Source organism: Amia ocellicauda, chromosome 22 (genome assembly GCF_036373705.1).
Source record: "Amia ocellicauda isolate fAmiCal2 chromosome 22, fAmiCal2.hap1, whole genome shotgun sequence".
In the NCBI taxonomy this organism is placed as follows: domain Eukaryota; kingdom Metazoa; phylum Chordata; class Actinopteri; order Amiiformes; family Amiidae; genus Amia; species Amia ocellicauda.
Window position 1 is genome coordinate 2,870,704 of NC_089871.1, and position 20,461 is coordinate 2,891,164.

At 42.3% G+C, this 20,461-nt stretch overlaps 1 protein-coding gene across 2 annotated transcripts in view; it reads right to left on the bottom strand.

Annotated features, from left to right (window-relative positions):
* Positions 1 to 7,044, bottom strand: part of nek8 (NIMA-related kinase 8) — a 50,354-nt gene extending 43,310 nt beyond the window's left edge. For both annotated transcript variants that reach the window (XR_010805238.1, XM_066695254.1), the window contains exons 1-11: positions 6,967 to 7,044; positions 6,005 to 6,210; positions 5,654 to 5,886; positions 5,367 to 5,498; positions 4,182 to 4,390; positions 3,316 to 3,395; positions 2,689 to 2,876; positions 2,047 to 2,194; positions 1,391 to 1,467; positions 1,101 to 1,218; positions 496 to 646 (exon numbers count right to left, since the gene is read on the bottom strand). Coding sequence is in view for 1 of the 2 variants with exons in the window: in XM_066695254.1 (XP_066551351.1) it covers positions 496 to 646; positions 1,101 to 1,218; positions 1,391 to 1,467; positions 2,047 to 2,194; positions 2,689 to 2,876; positions 3,316 to 3,395; positions 4,182 to 4,390; positions 5,367 to 5,498; positions 5,654 to 5,886; positions 6,005 to 6,210; positions 6,967 to 7,013 (1,589 nt within the window). In the remaining variant the exon portion in view is untranslated. The remainder of the gene's footprint in view (positions 1 to 495; positions 647 to 1,100; positions 1,219 to 1,390; positions 1,468 to 2,046; positions 2,195 to 2,688; positions 2,877 to 3,315; positions 3,396 to 4,181; positions 4,391 to 5,366; positions 5,499 to 5,653; positions 5,887 to 6,004; positions 6,211 to 6,966) is intronic.
* Between the last annotated feature and the right edge of the window lie 13,417 nt (positions 7,045 to 20,461).

The window sequence follows — 20,461 nt, forward strand, 5'->3', positions numbered from 1 at the left end:
CCTGGGTGAAAATCCATTACTCTTGCTGTTTCTCAAATTACTTTCGGAAATGTGGGGCTCAATGCTCAAACATTCACATTTTTAGTAGTAGGTTCGCCACTGGAATACAGAATTAAAATATTTTTTTGAATATATTCTCGACTTGCTAAGCAGCGTGCGAATCTCCTTTCACTGGAATTCATTGAAATTGCGCATTTGCTGGTCTTGATTTAAATAAATTACCCCAGGGGTATCTCCCTGATCTAAATCTTAAATCTTTTTAAATTTATAAAAGTGAGTAAGAAGCACTAACATTAGTTTTTATTTAGTATTTCTGGCCGCTAACAGTTGTCTATCAAACCAATCAAAGAATGTAAAGGAGATGGAATTTCAGACAGGAAACTTTGTTAGAAAACCGAAATTGTCCTGCTTGAACTTTGCCAATCTGTCCTTTAATCTCCCTCTTAAGCATCTGAAAATAGAGCCCAGAGTCTATACAGCATACACTTATATTACCTGTTGCTGCCACAGGCCAGTATGTGATGCTGTGTACTGATAATCATGGAGCAGTCAACCCCACACAGAACCCGCTGTGCCTCGAAGTCCACTGGCACACACACCTGCTGAGGGGAATTATGGGAGTCCTGGGTGCCCAGCCCAAGACGACCTATCAGAGATACAGAACGATTGAGACGTAGTGGGCTTCACTCATATAGTAAACCATGTAGTACCACCCTAAGCATAGAACAATAAAATAACACATCTACAAAACATTTTTGAACCTGCCTACCATTGTTTTTATATAATTAGTCATCCGGAAAGATGTACACGACAGTTTTTCATGTGTTGTTTTCTATGGAACAGCAGCATGTAAACTATGCACTGTGGTAAATGATTTATGAACATGGCCTAGAGAAAGACAGAGAGGAACAAGCTTACTATGCCACACCAGAGAATAACATCTGCGGTATTCAGATGCAGACCTCAACAGACATGAATACATTTACAGTCAGTTGTTTACTTACAAGCAAAGTAAAAGACAACGAGTGAGCTAAAAAATCACAAACACAATTCAATAAAACATGAAACAAGGGAAAAATTAGTTAAAAATGTCCCACTACCATTGTCTCCTCGTCCCCATGCAAACACTTCCCTCTCATTGGTTACTGCCAGGACATGTGACGCCCCACATGACACCTGTATCAGCTCGTACCCCAGAAGGGCCTCCACTATCTTGGGCTGGAAGGATGGACGGACAGACAGACAGAGGGAACAGAGAGATACAGGGTCAGGTGGCTGTCTGTTGAGTCTGTTCACATCCCCTCAGTAAGAGAGTCTTCAATTATATTATTGTATATAGATATTACATTAATTAAGGGGCTCAACACAAAAACAATCGTCTTTTACTCACTTGAGTGACATCATTAAAATTGCCATGGCCCAGACAGCCATTGCTTCCACTCCCAAATGTCATGACTATTCCTCTGTCTGTATAATGAATAAAAAACAAAATACAAACAAATTAAACATGACCAGCAACCCACCCCTGGCATACAGTGTGAGCTTTGGCACATTGAGACCATGCGATGATGCTATCTAGATAGACCTGCGATAGTTCTCACTTCAAACTTCAACCTAATATCCTGCACAACAATAAGCGATAATGTCACTAACACTACCATGAGCCAAGAATAGGGCTTTTTACATCCTCAGTTATCTGCAAATAAACTATTAACAGCTCCCTCAAGGCAGCCACGAGCGACGAGAGGATCATTGTTGCAGTGAAAGGATTGTTAAGTAACAAAGGCAACAGAGAGAACAGTCTTCAATTCGATCAGATGGCAAAAGCAGCACCTGTTAAAGGATGTTGTGTAGGAGTGCACTGAAGGAGGCTAAGAGCACATTTTAGCTATTCGTCATCCCAGTGAACGATGCCCAAGGTGCTGTCTCAAGAGTAACTTCCGTTTCCCTCATCGGGTATTTCTGTCTATTTCTGTTTTTTATTGATTTGACCGGGGTGTGATGTAGACATACTGACCAAGGAAAGCTTTCTTCCTGGGCTCTTACCTGTCATACAGGTGGTGAAGAGATCCCCACAGGACACAGACTTGATGGTCACCCCAGACTGGCCCTCCAGGAAGCGGGAGATGAACTGGGGCTGCAGCTGCTCCACAGAGCCAGGCAGGGTGGGCTCCCCGCAGCCCACTGAGGGAGCCTGCAAACCAGGAAGAGCAGGTCACAGCTCGGGAACTCTTTAGAAATGCTAACATCGTCACTGTTGAACATTTATTCACACATTCCAGTGAATAACATCAGTATAAGATAAGATCATAATATCTATGGTCATCTGTCTTAATGTATTATTGGCTCGTCAAAATTAACATGGTCTTTAGCCACTGGTTGATGGCACCTGTAAGCCGGGGGTCATCCTAGATTTCAGCGCAGCTAGAATAACCAAGTAAATAAACAAACCTCAACTTACAGAAAACTGTAGATGATTCAAGACCAGACATGTCTAACCGTCAGTCTAAGAGGCTTAAGGTTCATTTGCAATAGCAATGAAAACCCGTTTCCGTGCAGCCCAGCGTTTCGTTCCTGAAGAAGCATTCCTCTGTCAGCACAAGCATTTTCACCACCTCTACTTTTCAAACCCAAAACAGCTGAGACAACCAACGGAGGCAAGATCTGACAGGACACATGCTTTCCTACCTCCCAGGTGATGAGCCGCCCGGACTTGGTGATGCCCATCTTCTGCGTGCGTCCCAGGGACACCTGCTGCACCTCGGTGTTGAGCATGGGCAGGCGGAGGGGAGCCACGATGCCGCTGCCCCAGGTGTAGACAGAGGACAGGGGAGGGGGGTGCACGGCCTTCCCATAGCCGGAGCTCAAAAGCCCCCCTGGAACACAGGAAAGAATGGTACAACACAGATGAGTGGGTGTCTACGCTGTGTACCTCATCTAAGTTCCTCGTACACTTTCATCTGTGGGGCTTCTACATTGCCACCCTGCGTTACATAAAGTCACGTACTGCACAACCGCAAGGGATGCGATTTCTCTTGCATTCCAGAACTTGCTGCATTCTGTGGTTGTACAGATTCCCTTTCGGAATTCTGCATCTGCATTCTAGTTTTTTTTTTTTTTATCCAACATTGTAATTTGTTTAACACTAATTGGGTGACCAGGAGAAGTGGTGATATTTTAATACTTATGTTCTTTTCATGTTTTTTGGAGCAAGGTAGACTTTAAAATACCATATTTCAGCGGGCTTCCTGATATGCTTCTGTGAAAACACAACATCTTACGAGTCACAGTCCTGAAAGTGCAGGCTGTACTGACCTCTGGAGCGGGAGGTGGGCACTCGTCCCCCTGGTCGCCCGTGGGCACCACTCTGGACCGTTGACAAAGGCTTCTCGATCCTGGAGATGAGAAACTGTCTGTTCAGTATGGAGGTGGCAGGGAAACACAAGGACACCACTGATCCAGGAAATAATGTTGCATGTTTTGCAATCCAACTGAGCTCCCTACCACTTCAATAAGCCCTTATTTGAAATAATGATTGGGTAATTATATTATATAAGTTACTGACGATGTTACCCATACTTTAAAATCTGCAGCAGAACATAATTATAATAATAATTATAAGAGGCCTAATCAAGGACTCTTCATCAAGCCAAATCACTTCTTTTAATAAAGCTGAGCTCAGCTGGAATGAACATCCATAAAACTGCTGTTTTATTTCAGGAAAGACATAGGCATGAAATAAACTCAGCGCTTCCTGTATAAGACCCAGAGTCTGCTGCTGTATAAGCTAGCGCATCCCCTCCCTCCCCCCTCTCAACTCAACTGACGTCAGCTGCAGCAATAATTTTATCGGTTTCTTATTCTTCGCCATCTTGGCACACACACGCACGCAACCACACAATATAATAAATAATTCCAGCATGTCCATACATCTCCTAAATCCTTTTTATGTATTGCTTTTGTCGCATGAAAATCCCTCAATCCCAGCACAGCAATATGCCGTCATCAGACAATGTAAACCTTGAAAAAAAATAACTTATGATATAAGCTCAAAATATTCCACCGCTGACTTTTATATAATCCACATTTGTCTTTTTAATCCTCTGCATTTCAGGAGCTTTAGGGCAAGAGGAGGAACCTGCAGGAAGGCAATCTCGTTGCCATTTCATTCTGCCCCTCACCTCCTCATCTTCACGCTGCCGATGTCCGTGTAGAGGTTGAGCAGCGGCCGGATGCAGATGGGATGTGCCATGATCTCGTTGAGCTGGGGCCTCTTGGACGGGTCCAGGTTCAGCATGTTGAGGATGAGCTGTCGCAGTTCCGGGCTGTAGCGGTCCGAGATCGGGGCGAAGGTACCGCTCATGATCTTCAGAACCAGGGCGGGCAGATTCTGAGGAGAAAGGCAGATAAGATTTGGGTCCCAAATGACAAAACATTCTGGGGGGTTTCAAACAGTTTCCCAGTGACTAGACCGAACCAACGGGTCGCCGTGTTGAAAGCTTTTCATCTGTCTATGTGCACACAGAGTTAAAATTAACTTCTTCAATTGGTATTTTTTCAAATAAACATCACACCAGGATCTATGTGTAAAGACATGCGGAGGAGTATTAATTCAGCATAATGACTAACCCTGCGTGATACAGCGCTCTTATCATGTGTAATAGACAGGGCTATCCCAGATACTGTTCTCTGAGTCCAGTCTGCAGCACCAGTAAGATATGATGTTGTAGCTCAAGCCAGTAAATAAATATATCGAGCTAAAACCAACTTTTCATCACATGTAGGGAGTGATGAAGGATATAAGAGTTCCAAGCATTCAAAATGTCCCAGGTTGACATCCTGTCACATTTTAATTTTATTCTTTTAAATCAAAAGGTTGCTGTTATGCATGTTGGCTACATGAACCTGAGCATCTCTTTATTTTCATTTGTCAGCTATCTGGCACTTTTTTATGACAACACGGTTGTGCGCATGTTAATAATTTTACTCTTTTTATTTGTAATATATATATATTATGTACTACATATGTGTTCAGAGTTCGTCTTGTTAGAGGGCAGTGCATCAAATATGTGAAATAAGGTTTTATTGTAATAATAAAAATCAACCTGGAAAGTTTGGGAAACATTTGTATCCCACAATGCAACAGGACACATTTACATAATACTGACCATGTAAGGTACAGATGGGATGCCTTGACCCAGACAGTAAAAACACCAAGCCTTAAAGAGAGCAGATGTAACCACATCACTACTGAATGTGGTTTCTGAGTCTTGCGGTTCAAGCAGAGTCTTGTGTACAGCACAGTTCCACCACAAATTTATGAAAATGGAGGTTGATTTGGGGGGTGAAAGTCAGTGTGTCCTTACCGCAGCCTCGAAAGCCCTCTTCAGACTGGCCAGCTCGTACAGCACACACCCCAGTGCCCAGATGTCACTCTTCTGGTTGTACGGTTTGCCCTCACAAAGCTCTGGGGAGATGTAGCAAGGAGTCCCCACAACCTGCAGAAGCCCATCGAACCAAAACAAAAAGGAAAAATAAAATAACGGAAGCTGATTTTAAGTACAGACCCCAAACAAAGGCATATATGAGTTATTTTACCATATAGAAACGGGCCAAAAAAACACTCCTTATTAAACAGTGCACTGGCACTCACGGTGTAGGCCTTGCTCTTGCTGACGAGGATCTTGGAGATGCCGAAGTCCCCGATCTTGACGATCATCTGGTGCTTGTCCAGGAGGATGTTCTGGGTCTTGAGGTCGCGGTGCAGGATGAGCTTGTTGTGCACGTGGTAGAGCGCCAGCAGGATCTGCGTGAAAAAGTGGAGAATGATGTCTTCGTCCAGCAGGGAGTTGCAGCGTTTCTGGATGTACTCAGCCAAGGTGCCTCCTGCCACGACACCAGCAACAGAGAAGACAGTAAGCGTCACACAGCACAGCCTCACCAATTTCACTTCAAGGGAAACTGTCACCGTCCTTAAAATGATTGGTTGGCACTGGGCAATCACCTGGCGCGTACTCCATGGCGATCATGAGAGCCTTGTCCTCCAGGAAGTTCTCATAGTACTCAATGATATTGGGGTGGTTGAGCAGCTTGAGCACCTGGCACTCATTCTGGGCAGCGAGGCGCTCGTCCCTGGTCATCTGCTCCACAGGGATCTCCTTCAGGATCACCAGGTTCTGGTCACTCTTCCTCCGGCACAGGTGCACGATCCTGACCCCGGGGACGGAGGAGAGGGCAGAGGGGAGAGGAGAGGCCAGCTTAGATGGGCGCTCAGTCTGTCAGAGAGGCGTCCTTCTCTGGTGTACAGAGCACATTACAGAGAGTGGCAATACTGAGAAAAAATGTCTTTATTATGTCGCCACCCTTATTTTATAGAAAGCAGAAAGAGATGGTCTGCCAACATGCAGTGGAGTAGTATACAGCTTCAGAAATACATACATAAATACACACACATGCATAAACAAGCAGCATGATTATTTTCATTGTCTGCAAAACCGTGATGTTTTCCGGGGGGCAGGGAACTGTAAATCCGCCATAGTCACCCACCGACAGGACAGATCAAACCAACGAAAACGCCAATAAAGTCTTCAAAGTTTACCCCCGGCTGCTACATTATATTAATAATTATTACACACACATACACACGCGTTTCTGCATGCTTATCTCAGGCAACTGTATTCAAAGCGCTCCCCACCGGGATGTAACATCACAGAACCGCAAACATGCCTTTGAACAAAAAAAGGATTTACTATATATGAAGTAAGATGCTTTTAATCACACAAGGGGCCGACATGCCTGTGTGTCGCGATATGGAAACGCTACAGCATCACACCCTGCACGACACAACGTAACGTTTCAAAGTTTTGCAAAAGACCACGACTTCGCCTTTTGCTCAAATGTGATCTTCGGCAAATGCAAAGGCTCCTACTATACACTTTGTGTGTTTTTATGTATTTTATATTTTACCCAAAAGCTCCTCTTCCAACTATTTTGATTTTGTCGTACTTCTCCATCACGCACTCCCGTCTCTAGGCAACTCTCCCTGCCCCGCTGCAGGAAAACTACGGTGGCCCTGAAGTGCAAAACACACCCAAAAAACACAAACGCAAATACAAAAAGAAAAACAAATGCAAAAAGAAAGACACAGATGCACATTGCGAATTACCTTTCAATTTCTTTATATGACCAATAACAACATTGTAAAAAGCATACATCCCTGTGGTTCTCAACCCTGGTGCTGGAGGACCCCCTGCAATGCTGTTCTTTGTTCCAGACCATTACTGAATTGAACCCTCAATTTCACTGATAAGTCCCTAAATCAGAGCATTTTAATTATTTTAAACAGTAGGTATTACAAAGTATTACATTGTATAAAGAACTTATTATCATATTAAGAAACCAACTTTTTTATGAGTTACACAATTTAAATGGTCAAATGTAAGCAAATGCTTAGTTAAATTAAGGGTTAAATTATGCAATTGACAGCTCGGTTGAAACAAGAACCAGCAGAGTAGGGGGTCCTCCAGGACCAGGGTTGAGGACCACTGTGTTCGAGTGTATTGCACAATGCCAACCTTGGTCCTGCTAAATCTTGTATTGGACTCGGTTTCTGTTTGTTAACCTGCTCTCCTACATTACTACAGCTGTATGCACTATAATGCCATTATGTTAAGAACGAGCGTCACCTTGGATAAAAGCATCAGCCCTATGAATAAATAATAAACTAATACCAGAGATGAAAGCACAGGGAGTAGGCGGCACTCGAGTCTCTGTTCTACACAAGGCTCTATTTATGCAGGTGCCTGTGAGAAAAAACTTGTAACCATAGACATATAAAATCTATGTTTGTAAAAGCCTTTTTTACAGCATTCAAACAGAAAGAACACCCCATTACAACCCATTACAGCTCCTGATTGCAACCCTGCAAAGGATGCCTACAACAATGCCACATAATCCCTACAGAAGTCATGGTGTTATGTTTTTTTCATTCAATTAATTCAATGTCATTTATGATCAATCATTTCTTGGCCCAGGGTTTTGGAAAGGTTTTAGTAGTATAATAATAATAATAATAATAATAATAATAATAATAATAATAATAATAATAATAATAATAATATGGGGCACATTGAGATCATAATGATTACACAAATTGAAATTTTTAACTAATAGCACCCAACTGGACAAATCCTGAAAGAAATGAGAGAAAAAACAACACACAAAAAACAAAATTTGATATCAGGTACTACCCCTATCTGACTGAGACAGGCTACCTACTGAGAACACGCAGTTTCCTCTTCAGCACTGAGGTTTGAGAAAAGCCTTGTAATCAAAGAGGTCACGCTGGGTGTGAGCGTCTTTACCTCGTAAAGCAGGTTACAATTTAACTCTATAATCCCCTCCAAACAGCCAGGCAACCTACAAGATTATATAACTATACAACAGTATATTACTGTATTGCACTGTATTATAGCACTTTGTATTGCTCTGATATTTTGTAAGTCGCCTTGGACAAGGGCGTCTGCTAATAAATAAATAAATAAATAAATAAATAAAATAATAATAATAATAATAATAATAATAATAATAATATATTTATATAGCACTGCGCCATATAAGGCTTTGGACCTGCTATGCTTGGCTGGCTTCTCTTAAAAGCATGCTGAACAAAAAAGCACTTAACACATTCACATTCTTGTGCTAAAACAACTAAACCAATACTATAATCGTAAAGAAACTAATAATAATTAGAATACATATATATGAATACATTAATATACATTAACACATCGGATACATTAATACCACACTTAGATTTAACATACATCACACTATACACACAAATCGGCAGACAGACAGACTGATTGAGAAAGTGAGAAAGAGAGACAGAAAGCAGAAGCAAGAAAAGGAAGAATGAGAGAAGAAAAGGCAAAGTCAGCACTAAAAAGAAATTAAAAAACAGAACAAAAAACAATCTAAACCAATGCCCTCACATTTCCCAAAGTAATCATTCCTAATGGTTATATAGTGCAGGGCAGAGGCCAGAGTGAATAGGGAGAGATTACAGACAGCCATGCACCTTTCCTAAAGCACAGGCGGGTATTACAACTCAGCTATCAACGCCATTAATCAGACTAAAACCACTGGACTGGTAAGCTTATGCCAACACAGGAATTATTTTAGCCGTATTCCCCAGGCACCTCTATATAATTGTATTGCTGTAAGGTAAGGACAGCTTTGTAAGAACAAAAAAAGCATTAACTAATAACAGAGCGAAAGGAGGTGCAGACATAGAAATAAAATATCTTCCATTATTTCAAGGCTGGGAACAGCTTGGGTTTCCTAGGAGCCAAAAGCGTCCAGGAAATTTCTGCAGTTGATACTGATTGTCCAGTGAAGTATTAAACTTCACAAAGCAAAGCCACCCCATACCATCGAGGAATTATAGCAGGACCCCTTCGGAGAATGGATTCATATTACTGTCCCGGTCAGATAACGAAAGGTAAATGATTACTTTGCTGAAAGCCTTACAAGATTACTGTTATTCAACTCCTTTTTTTTTACCAATTCTAATACACCCATGTGTGTAGCTTAAGTCATTACTATTTAATAAAGCAAACAAGCAAAATTAAATACATCAATAAACTGATATAAAGCAGGCCTGGCTTCGTTAGGCTTAGCCCCTTGGTTTTTTGTGGAGGAAACAAAAGTGGGATGCTGTAGCCCATTGCTTTTACAGTGCGGTTGTGTCATTTTTATGGGCCCACTGAGATGCTGGCTTCATGAGAGCCTCAGCGAAACAATCTGCTCAAATAATGGTGCTTTTGTTATTCAGTTCCTGAGTCTTGGTGTGATTAGGCATTACTTCTCCTGTCTCTTGTTCAATATGTGTGGACAGCATTTTAGTTCAATACATAAGGGAATTTATTAATTTTTTCTTCAATATGAGGTAGAGCGTTTTAGAGTCTGCCCAGCACGATCCACAGCGTTATATTTTTAGTACCCTACAATTAACGCAATTGTATGTAAGCTGCCTATATGTGTGTTACACCACACAGAGCTTCGACGTGATCAAAAGGCCAAAACTGCTACTCAACGTCTGAATACGTACTCCCTTGAAGAAGATAAAGGGAAAGATGGACAGCACGTGGCAAAAACAGGGAAACTGCCTCTTCAGAGTAACATTACAGTATGTGTGTATATACATAAATATATTTGGAGGATGTCATTATAGATAAAGGAGGCCTGGTGACATGATAGACTTAACTAGGACTGTAAAATGTTGGTAATGCTATTAACAGCATGATTCAAAGTTCAATGTTCTGTTTGAAAACTAATCTATCCATCTATATATCTGCTCAGCTCTCTATCTATCTATAAAGTTTTTTTAAATGACAAAAATGAGAATAATGAAGTTTAATTAAACTCCTTTATCTATCTGTAACATGGCGAGGGCACTGTCCAACTACGCCGCCCTGTTGATTTGCTTAAGGGGTCAGGGTCCCCTAAATCCACTTCTGCAATACCACCCCCCGGATCTTTGAATCAGTTAAGTGGGCGCAGAAATTTTAGATTTATGTCTTTATTTTCACAAAACAATATATTTAAAAGAGGCATTCAGGTAAATACAATCAATACAATACATAACAGAGATCACCTAGTGAAATAAAGCACATAAACTATGGAATGAACTAAAGTGAATAAATATTAAACAAAAAAAAACTATGCTAACAAAGAAAAACTTAATTATAACCCTGTTACATATCTATCAGTGTGTGTGTGAGAGAGACATCAAAATCACATCTGCCATACATGCATTTGTCAAAGGCTCCAGAAATTCTCCTCAGACATATTGTATCTTAAAGGATCGGGGGCCAGACTCCTCTTGATTGCACCGAATGAAGTGGGAGTGATAATCCGTGGCCAAGAGGAGAGCCTGCTCCCGGTGTTTCGTCCGTCCGCAGCATCAGGGAGAGAGAGGGACAGTCATGTGTGTCTAGACCGCTGTAATTATTGAATCTCTCCTCTTGCGGTACGATAAGCAGCCAGCTAGGGGCTACACAGATCATCACGGGCTGTTTCCGTCTCCTGCTAAAGATGTCAGGCCTCAGATCTTGATGGGTATTGTGTTCCCAGCAGCGAGCGAGGCAGGAGCCCGTGCGATAAGCCCGGGGAGAGTGGGGACACAGCGGCGCGGTGTCTGGGAGTCGGAGATAGGCCTGCGATTCTGCGCCAATGTGTGGCCTACATGATTGCAGTTTCCTGCCTGGTTTCAGATTGCATTTTTTGTGAATCAACTGCAAAAATGAAACCTGGGAAACATACAGAGACTACCACCTAAAACCTTTTTTAACCCCAAAAAGTTCATTGTCCAGTTTTATATCTGCAACACCCATATCTCCTTCATTATTGTTTTTTTACCATCTATATTTTGTTGCATGTGAAGAATACAAACACAGAAAAGCTAAGAGAAGACAGAAAAAGTGACTAACTCCCCCCACTTCAGACCACAGAGTTAATGAATCTAGCCATGATCACCACACACACTGCCATGGATTAGCCCATGCCAGCCATACAAGCAGGTGTGGGAGACAGGAGCATAGACACAGATCAAACTCAGAGATTGCTTTCTTCATTAAAGTGGTTGCAGTAGGAGAGAGGAACGTCTTCCTCTGATCAAACACAACACAATACAGGGTCCATTAAGTCAAGTGTTTATTTGTGTTTGGGACTTGAGTTTCTGCAGGACTGTGATCCAGAGAGAGGGGGGTGGTCTGCAGGGGCTACTGAGGAGAAATAGGTGTTACGCATCATTAACAAAGGGGCTTTGTGACCCAGAAAGAAATAAACAGAGTCAGATGGATAGATAGCTAGGCTGTGTTCTGTCTTCAAAGTTTTTAAACATTACTTTCTGGCAAAACTCCCACAGACTATATGAATAATTGAAGTTAGAAGATGAAAAATGGAGAAAAAGAAACTAAATAAATGGGAAAAATAGATAAATTATGCCTTTTTCTTTGTGTGAAGAACATTCACTATTTGTGTATCGGAGGGGGAAACTCATCTTTGTGAACAAAAGTTCCAAAATAAGCAAGTGGTTTCGGCTCTCCGCGGGGGCTTTTACAAGAGCAAACACAGAGGTTTGATAAGCAGCCTGCAGAGATGGCGGCAGGAGCTGTGGAAACAATGAAACCGAAAAACATGACAGTGGAGCTCGTTAGGGGAGGCCAAGCGGCAGGCAAACAAAACACAGCCAGTGACATTCTGCATAAATCAATGAATAAATAAAGCATCTCATTAGTCAGGAGAAAGGAAGCAAACTTCTGTTGCTTGTCGGGTTCTTCAGGATTTGGACGTCAATTAAAAAACAAACAAACTAAAAAAAAAAAAAAACAGTTAACATGATAGAATTTGTTTTGGAGACACATCGCCCAAGTTGGAGCGTGATGTCAGGGCCATAGGTATGTTCAATGCTGGGTTTGTAGCCAAAAAGAGCTTATAGCTGCTGTAACCCCACATTCGGTGCCACAATGTGCGTAGGCAAAACCTAAAGTATGTCAATAAACTCTTGGATTAACCCAAAGTAATTAAACATGGAATGACGTTTCATGTCAGAATGCAGAATTCTGTGAAGACCCTTCTCCTGCTCGGACAATGTGGTTCACCAAGGCGCTACCGTAGACGTGTCACAGAAAGTAGCTTAAAACCATAAAGCAGCACGTCCCTCCATCAGTCATGCCAAACTGGGACTCATGGACCAGAGGAAACAGAAATATCTCTTTGATATTATGATTTTCTTTGTTTCTTTTTGTTTTCAGCCTTGCGAGGAGAACACGCCTTTGCGTTTACCGCTGTCGGTCATAGATTTATGAGCCATGAGGAAGTTTCGGTGGTGGTTTATGCATTTTTGCTCGGCTTATCACACGCAGACCGAGGTTTCGGTGAACTCAAATTCCCCGTCCATACAGCCGGCTGTGCATTCTCTCGTCGCAGTGGCGAAGATTCTGCAGATGCCTTTGAGAGTGCAGTCATGCTCGTCTACAGCTGGGGACAATGGGGGCCGGGAGGAAGAATGTCACTCAGCTGGCTGGGGCAGTGGCTGAGCAGGGTCTGGGTGACGTGCACATAAGCAAATGGAAACGCAAGCAGTGCCACACAATGCAAGACGCATACAAAAGAGATGATATCACTGCAAACAAACTCTGCACCAGATTCCTGCATAATTGTTCTACTTTAGATGGTAATTCAAGACCATATGCACTATGCTCCTATGGGGACCACTTTATATTTCTCATCCATGAAATGAAGAGCTCCAGGACACTATATAATACTGAAACAACATATCATCTTAATATGAATAAGTAGTTAGTATTGATATAGATTTTTAAAAATATATATACTACTCAGTAGACCATAAAGGTGCATCCTACTACAGACCACATACAGTGAGGGAAAAAAGTATTTGATCCCCTGCTGATTTTGTACGTTTGCCCACTGACAAAGAAATGATCAGTCTATAATTTTAATGGTAGGTGTATTTTAACAGTGAGAGACAGAATAACAACACAAAAATCCAGAAAAACGCATTTCAAAAAAGTTATAAATTGATTTGCATGTTAATGAGGGAAATAAGTATTTGACCCCTTCGACTTAGTACTTGGTGGCAAAACCCTTGTTGGCAAAACCCTTGTTGGCAATCACAGAGGTCAGACGTTTCTTGTAGTTGGCCACCAGGTTTGCACACATCTCAGGAGGGATTTTGTCCCACTCCTCTTTGCAGATCCTCTCCAAGTCATTAAGGTTTCGAGGCTGACGTTTGGCAACTCGAACCTTCAGCTCCCTCCACAGATTTTCTATGGGATTAAGGTCTGGAGACTGGCTAGGCCACTCCAGGACCTTAATGTGCTTCTTCTTGAGCCACTCCTTTGTTGCCTTGGCTGTGTGTTTTGGGTCATTGTCATGCTGGAATACCCATCCACGACCCATTTTCAATGCCCTGGCTGAGGGAAGGAGGTTCTCACCCAAGATTTGACGGTACATGGCCCCGTCCATCGTCGCTTTGATGCGGTGCAGTTGTCCTGTCCCCTTAGCAGAAAAACACCCCCAAAGCATAATGTTTCCACCTCCATGTTTGACGGTGGGGATGGTGTTCTTGGGGTCATTCCTCCACCTCCAAACACGGCGAGTTGAGTTGATGCCAAAGAGCTCGATTTTGGTCTCATCTGACCACAACACTTTCACCCAGTTCTCCTCTGAATCATTCAGATGTTTATTGGCAAACTTCAGACAGGCCTGTACATGTGCTTTCTTGAGCAGGGGGACCTTGCGGGCGCTGCAGGATTTCAGTCCTTCATGGCGTAGTGTGTTACCAATTGTTTTCTTGGTGACTATGGTCCCAGCTGCCTTGAGATCATTAACAAGATCCTCCCGTGTAGTTCTGGGCTGATTCCTCACCGTTCTCATGATCATTGAAACTCCACGAGGTGAGATCTTGCATGGAGCCCCAGACCGAGGGAGACTGACAGTTATTTTGTGTTTCTTCCATTTGCGAATAATCGCACCAACTGTTGTCACCTTCTCACCAAGCTGCTTGGCGATGGTCTTGTAGCCCATTCCAGCCTTGTGTAGGTCTACAGTCTTGTCCCTGACATCCTTGGACAGCTCTTTGGTCTTGGCCATGGTGGAGAGTTTGGAATCTGATTGATTGATTGCTTCTGTGGACAGGTGTCTTTTATACAGGTAACGAGTTGAGATTAGGAGCACATCCTTTAAGAGAGAGTCTCTAATCTCAGCTCGTTACCTGTATAAAAGACACCTGGGAGCCAGAAATCTTGCTGATTGATAGGGGATCAAATACTTATTTCCCTCATTAACATGCAAATCAATGCATAACTTTTTTGAAATGCGTTTTTCTGGATTTTGTTGTCTCTCACTGTTAAAATACACCTACCATTAAAATTATAGTCTGATCAATGATCGTGGGCAAACGTACAAAATCAGCAGGGGATCAAATACTTTTTTCCCCTCACTGTATCTGATCTAATTTTGAACACACTCCTCACTCAAGTGAGCAACTCAATAACTGTGGTTGTAGACTGAACTGGATGGCATCTCTTCACCAAAGTGCCGGTGACCAGGCAGGTGGCAAATATAGTCCTTGCCGAGTTCGTGCTGCTTTTTAGGTTGATCAGTGTGGACTCCACAAGGTAAGCTGGACAACAACAAGACGATTATGCCCAAGAATGAAGACTGACGCATTGTAAAACACTGCAAGTTACATGACAAAAACAAAATCAATGATCAAGAGATAAGAACCACAAACCACAAATCTGTCCAGCGTACTTCCCTCTAGACGGAGTGCAGCCCTGCAGGGAAGGTATGGCTCTCAGACAGACAGGCAGTGAGGTCAGTTTCGGTTGCAAGGTTGAAATGCACAGCAAGCACAATAAAAACAACCAACAACAATACGCTATTGAATGACAGGAATGGAATTCACATCGCTGTAGGGTTTGATTTAATAGGTAAGCTGGAAAACAAAGACGCTGGGGTGAAACGTGCAGCAGGCATAGCTCAAGCGGTTTCACTGTATCCAGATTATTACACTGGCAAGTGTTGCATTACCATGGCTGAAAACAAACCGGGCTATTGTTTTAAACCTGGAGGTTACACCAGCCTGTCTCTTAGCAGGAGACCTTCGCAAAAATGTCTCCTGTGACTGTTTCACCTGCTACAGCAAAGAGCCAACAATCAGGTCACTCAGGAATACATAAATACACTCAACTGGTTTGTGCAATTAAGGTTAATTTGTAGGCCTCTATCAGTGTATATAATTAGCATTTCACAATAGGGAAAGCTCAAAATGCTTCTATTCAACTCTTTCTCTACCTACAAAATTACAGTTGATACACTAACAATAAAACATATTTTGAAAAGAATTGTATGTTCTACAATAAAATGGATTGGGAATATATACTACTACATTAATGTACAAAATAGGATAAGTCTGTTTAAGCCACATGTTTTAGTCTGCATTGCCTTAACACTGTAATCATTAAACATCATTAAAGGGGTAATTAAAGCTCGTTAGCGATTGTGTGGATCAATTATCCACACACCTCCTATTGGTGGTAACAGATCCCTGACACATCGATCCACACTCCAGGTACTCCCTCTGCGCTGGACTGCTGTATGTGGGCAAGCAAAGCAAAGGGAAAAAAACATCTTGCTTTTTAGGAACAGCGTTGTAATCGTGGTGTTTTGTGAGTACCATGAATCATGTCAGACCTTCTCTCTACATGCTTTACAAGCTGTTTCTTTGAAAAACGTACTTTGCCTAAAGGCAGAAAGCTGCTATAAATAGCAGAGTGTGAAAAAAAAACTGAGATAGTGTGGTAGGAGGGGGACACGCACATGAAATCCATTAGCATCATCGGTGGAAATAGACTAATACCATCTAGTGAACATTTAGACATCCATTTGGGTTGTATGCAGTTGACGTCAGATGCAGTATTCATGTCCTTCATTTTAGAAAAAGCGAACTGATTGCATTGAAATTAATGGGGCCGACAAAAGTTTATATCCTGTTTATACCCCGCTGTGTTAACTTTCCAATCTGAAAACTGTGCCTCTATCTGAGGGGTGTCTGTATGTATATACTGTTTATAAGAGAGAGAGTTTCATAGTCTGAGTGCTTTTTAGCTGTCTGTGTGCCTAGTTCTGGACGAACATAGTACAAAACAATTCAGAGGCTGATAGAAGGATTTAAAAGGTGTTTGAGAGGAGGTGTGTCCCTCTCTGATGTCACAAGTTAATCTTCTGCCGTTACACGCCCAACACATGCAGGCACTCAGGTAACAGGAGCAGACTGTCTTAGAAGAACTGGGCTTCCTCCTACTCTCACAGAGCCACTGACTCAACTGCAGGTCAGTATTCTCCCACTGCTATGAAAGATCCCCGCACATTCTTCAGACTTAATCATAACTACCCCCCCACCAACACTCACATCCCCTCAGCGCCCGCCCCCACTCCCCCGTCACTCTCCCCACGGACACGACTCTTAACGAGCTCTGGACGCTTTGTTTGGACTCCCCGCAAAGCCCGCTGTTGACACATGGGATTGAAGTGCCATAACAAACTGGGCTAACCGTTTCGAATCACTCCTCGGTCGAGGCCGGACTGCCATTCTTGTGGGAAAGCGCTCACTCTCTCTGGCACCGCAAACTCACTCGCGCTCCCGGGGGTGTCCTACAGTGCAGACCACTGTGGGTCCAGTTCTGCTATACAACAGGAGCGGGCCAGATCTCACACTACAGAATTAACTGTGCAGCAAACCTGACAGCTGAGCTGGTTCCACAGTGCTGGTGCTTTACAATATTGCTTTTGTGATTATTCTCCCAATGTGGTTAAAGATTAAGTGACCCCAGGACCACATTCTTAGCACAGACTAACTTAACACATAATTGTGGTCATTCAGCGCATTTTTCTTATTTTTCTTTGGTTCATTTATCTCCAGCAGTAAATGAATCCCCAAATTTAATTCGTTTTTTTGTTTTTAAGCACATCAGAGTCACCTTCAAATATATGGCTGGGGTTGGCTTGTTCCAGGCCAGCACTCTTTGTGTAAAGTTATGTACCTCCTATTTTCACTCCTAAACCCACCTAATTGGAATTTCCACTGTTATTGTGTGGTGCCGCTTTTACTGGTGAGTTTGTAGTAGTCCATGGAGTTGATCAAACTGAAAAAAAAAGGTTTTCAGAGTTGATATTCCTGCCCAACGTAGTTCAAAGGCTGTTGGAAGAACAACTGAGCACTGTAGATGTCGATGCTGTTCAGAAATCTAAAGCAACTTCAATCTTTCCAAACTCCGCATTAAGGGAATCCCAGACAATGCTACCCGATTCAAACCCGTGTGAGAATAATAAACATTTCCACTGATTAAGCGAGGGACAAAACGGAGAGCGAGGGGGTGATATCTCCCTTCCCTTCAGTGATCTCTGTCCCCCCCCCCACAACCATCTGCTGTGTTCTCAACAAAACCGTAATAATCATAAAAAGAAAAGATTTAACAGCGGGGGGAGGGTGGGGGGTGAAATTACAATAATACATTTCACCTCACAATTCTTCAATAATGAACTCTCCAAGGACACACCACGGCTCTCATTCTATCAACACTCTCAGCTGACGATATTTAAAAGGTGCAGATATGTCCAGATAAGAAAAAAACAAACCTCGGTTTCTTTTTATTTGAAGATTGATTAGACATATCAACTAACATGGAAAGAAAACAGAAGAAACACAGAAAGAACATGTTAAAACAGGGACCTAACCAAAACCAAAAAGCAGAATTAATGTATAAATAAAAATTAAAAAAGGTTAGCAGATATTAACGTTATCCATGCTGGCCTGCTGCAATAAAGTTGACCGCATTAGTGTGCACAGTAAAACTTTAGATCAGAGCAAGAAGTGGCTTTTAATATTACAATGGAACCTTAATACTGTTATTGTGTTTAAATATAATGGGTTGCAAACATTTTATTCTGACTGCAAGACAATCCCTTGAATTCCCACAGACATCAACCCTTTCCACTCTATTGCCGGTACTCATACTCTCAGCACTATTATTATTGCTGTTCTGATTTATATGACCAATTATCACTCATCCTATACACAGCTTCTGTTTCGGGGTTTTGGAACCTTATTTTAATTGGCAATACAGAAGCCCAGATTACTGGTGAATCTATCCAACGCCGGGAGCAGCTGAGCCCGCCATATTGCACACAGCCTCCCCGATCGATAGGATCACAAGCCTAATTCAAGCTAAACCTTCTTTCAGGACCAGGAGATGAGGCCACGACCCCTGACCCCGGCCAGCTCTGCAGTCTCTGGCGACTGAGGGAAACTGTAGTTTAGGTTCTACTGCCACCAGCTGGCGAGAACAAGGCTGTGCATTTAGTCCAGTGTGAAATCTAATATTGCTCTTGAAACAGTTCAAACTGCGCTGTAGGGACAGGTAGATTTCAGACCTGCGGATTTCAGGATACATTAGATAACGTTTCTTCAGATACCCCTGAGGAAAGCACAGGCCATAGTTGGGTGATTATATTTATCTCAGTCATCATGCTTCCAGTTCTGTCCGTACAAGACTATTATATGGAATAGTTCTATGCCCAGCAAAGAATCTAAATATCTCGATCTTACTTATTTCCCATTAAATCCAGTTAGACCCTTTGCTTGAATTGAATCCCAGGTCTTAAGGCAGGGTGTACAACATCTACCGTACTGTTCTCCTCCTGCAATGGTCATTAAAACAATCCTCTAAAAGCCGCATGAGAGTTTAATCTGGGCACAGAACCAGTATGGAACATCACTTCTGTAGCGTGGTGTGTGCGTTTTTCAATGTTTCCGCCCGTTTAAAACATCCAGAGTTACTAGACTTTCCTTCTACCGCTCTACTGATAGCTGTCAGTTTGCATGGAGTTATCAATATCGAGAGGGAAATCAATGAGGGCCTTTGTTGAGACAGATCACCCCTACAGGAAGGGAGACGGGTTATCAGGGTCATCAGGGCAATACAAATGAAGCCAGAGAGAGGCTGTTATTAATGTGACATAATGCTCTAATGCACGGGTGGCATATCAGCACCTGAGGTTGGCAGCACCGCGGGGTCTCTGGTCAGGCACTTTTGAACCACATGGACCACAAAACAAGTCTCAAACAGAATAATAATTTAAAAAAATCGATGCAATACTAGCCTTGAAAGTGAATGTTTCTTCAATGCACGGCACTCAAAACAAGCTTAGAAAATGAGGTCAATGCAAGTCAATTATAGTGGATGTGTTTTATATACATATGAGTGAAACCACATACTTAGAATGTCCTGCTTGTTACAATAATTGCAAATCTAATCAAACACATGTGTTTTTCTGTGTCATCAACTACAAAGTGTAGATTCAAATAAACTGTAAATACCTGGAAGGGTGCACAGTGGTGTTTTAGATCTCTTAATCTCTTTGTTCATCAAAAGATGCCTGGATCAATAAATAAGTAGCTATATAGTCAAAACAAAAGGGTTGATTCAGTTTGTTTTTTTGTGCATGGTTTGTGCAGCGTACAGACCACCAGTACATTAGACACACTGAGCTCACAGACAAATCCTGTGCCAGTGAGGGAGATTTAATAATGCCCAAAGACAGGCCATTAAAATAGCTCCATGGCAGGGAATTTCTTTTTAAAAGACAATCAATCAAACACACAAACAGGCTTGATTGTTCAATAAGAAACAACAGTGCTCTTATAACTTCATGTGCAGATTCTACTCTGACAATTAGTTTTATTCTTGTATATTGTTCTGCCTCGTGTTTCCCTGCCCCTCCCTTATTCTCTCTCTCTCTCTCTCTTTCTCTCTGTCTGTGACCAAGCCTCCTTCTATCCAGCCAATCCCCTCGTTATCTCTCAGAGGCA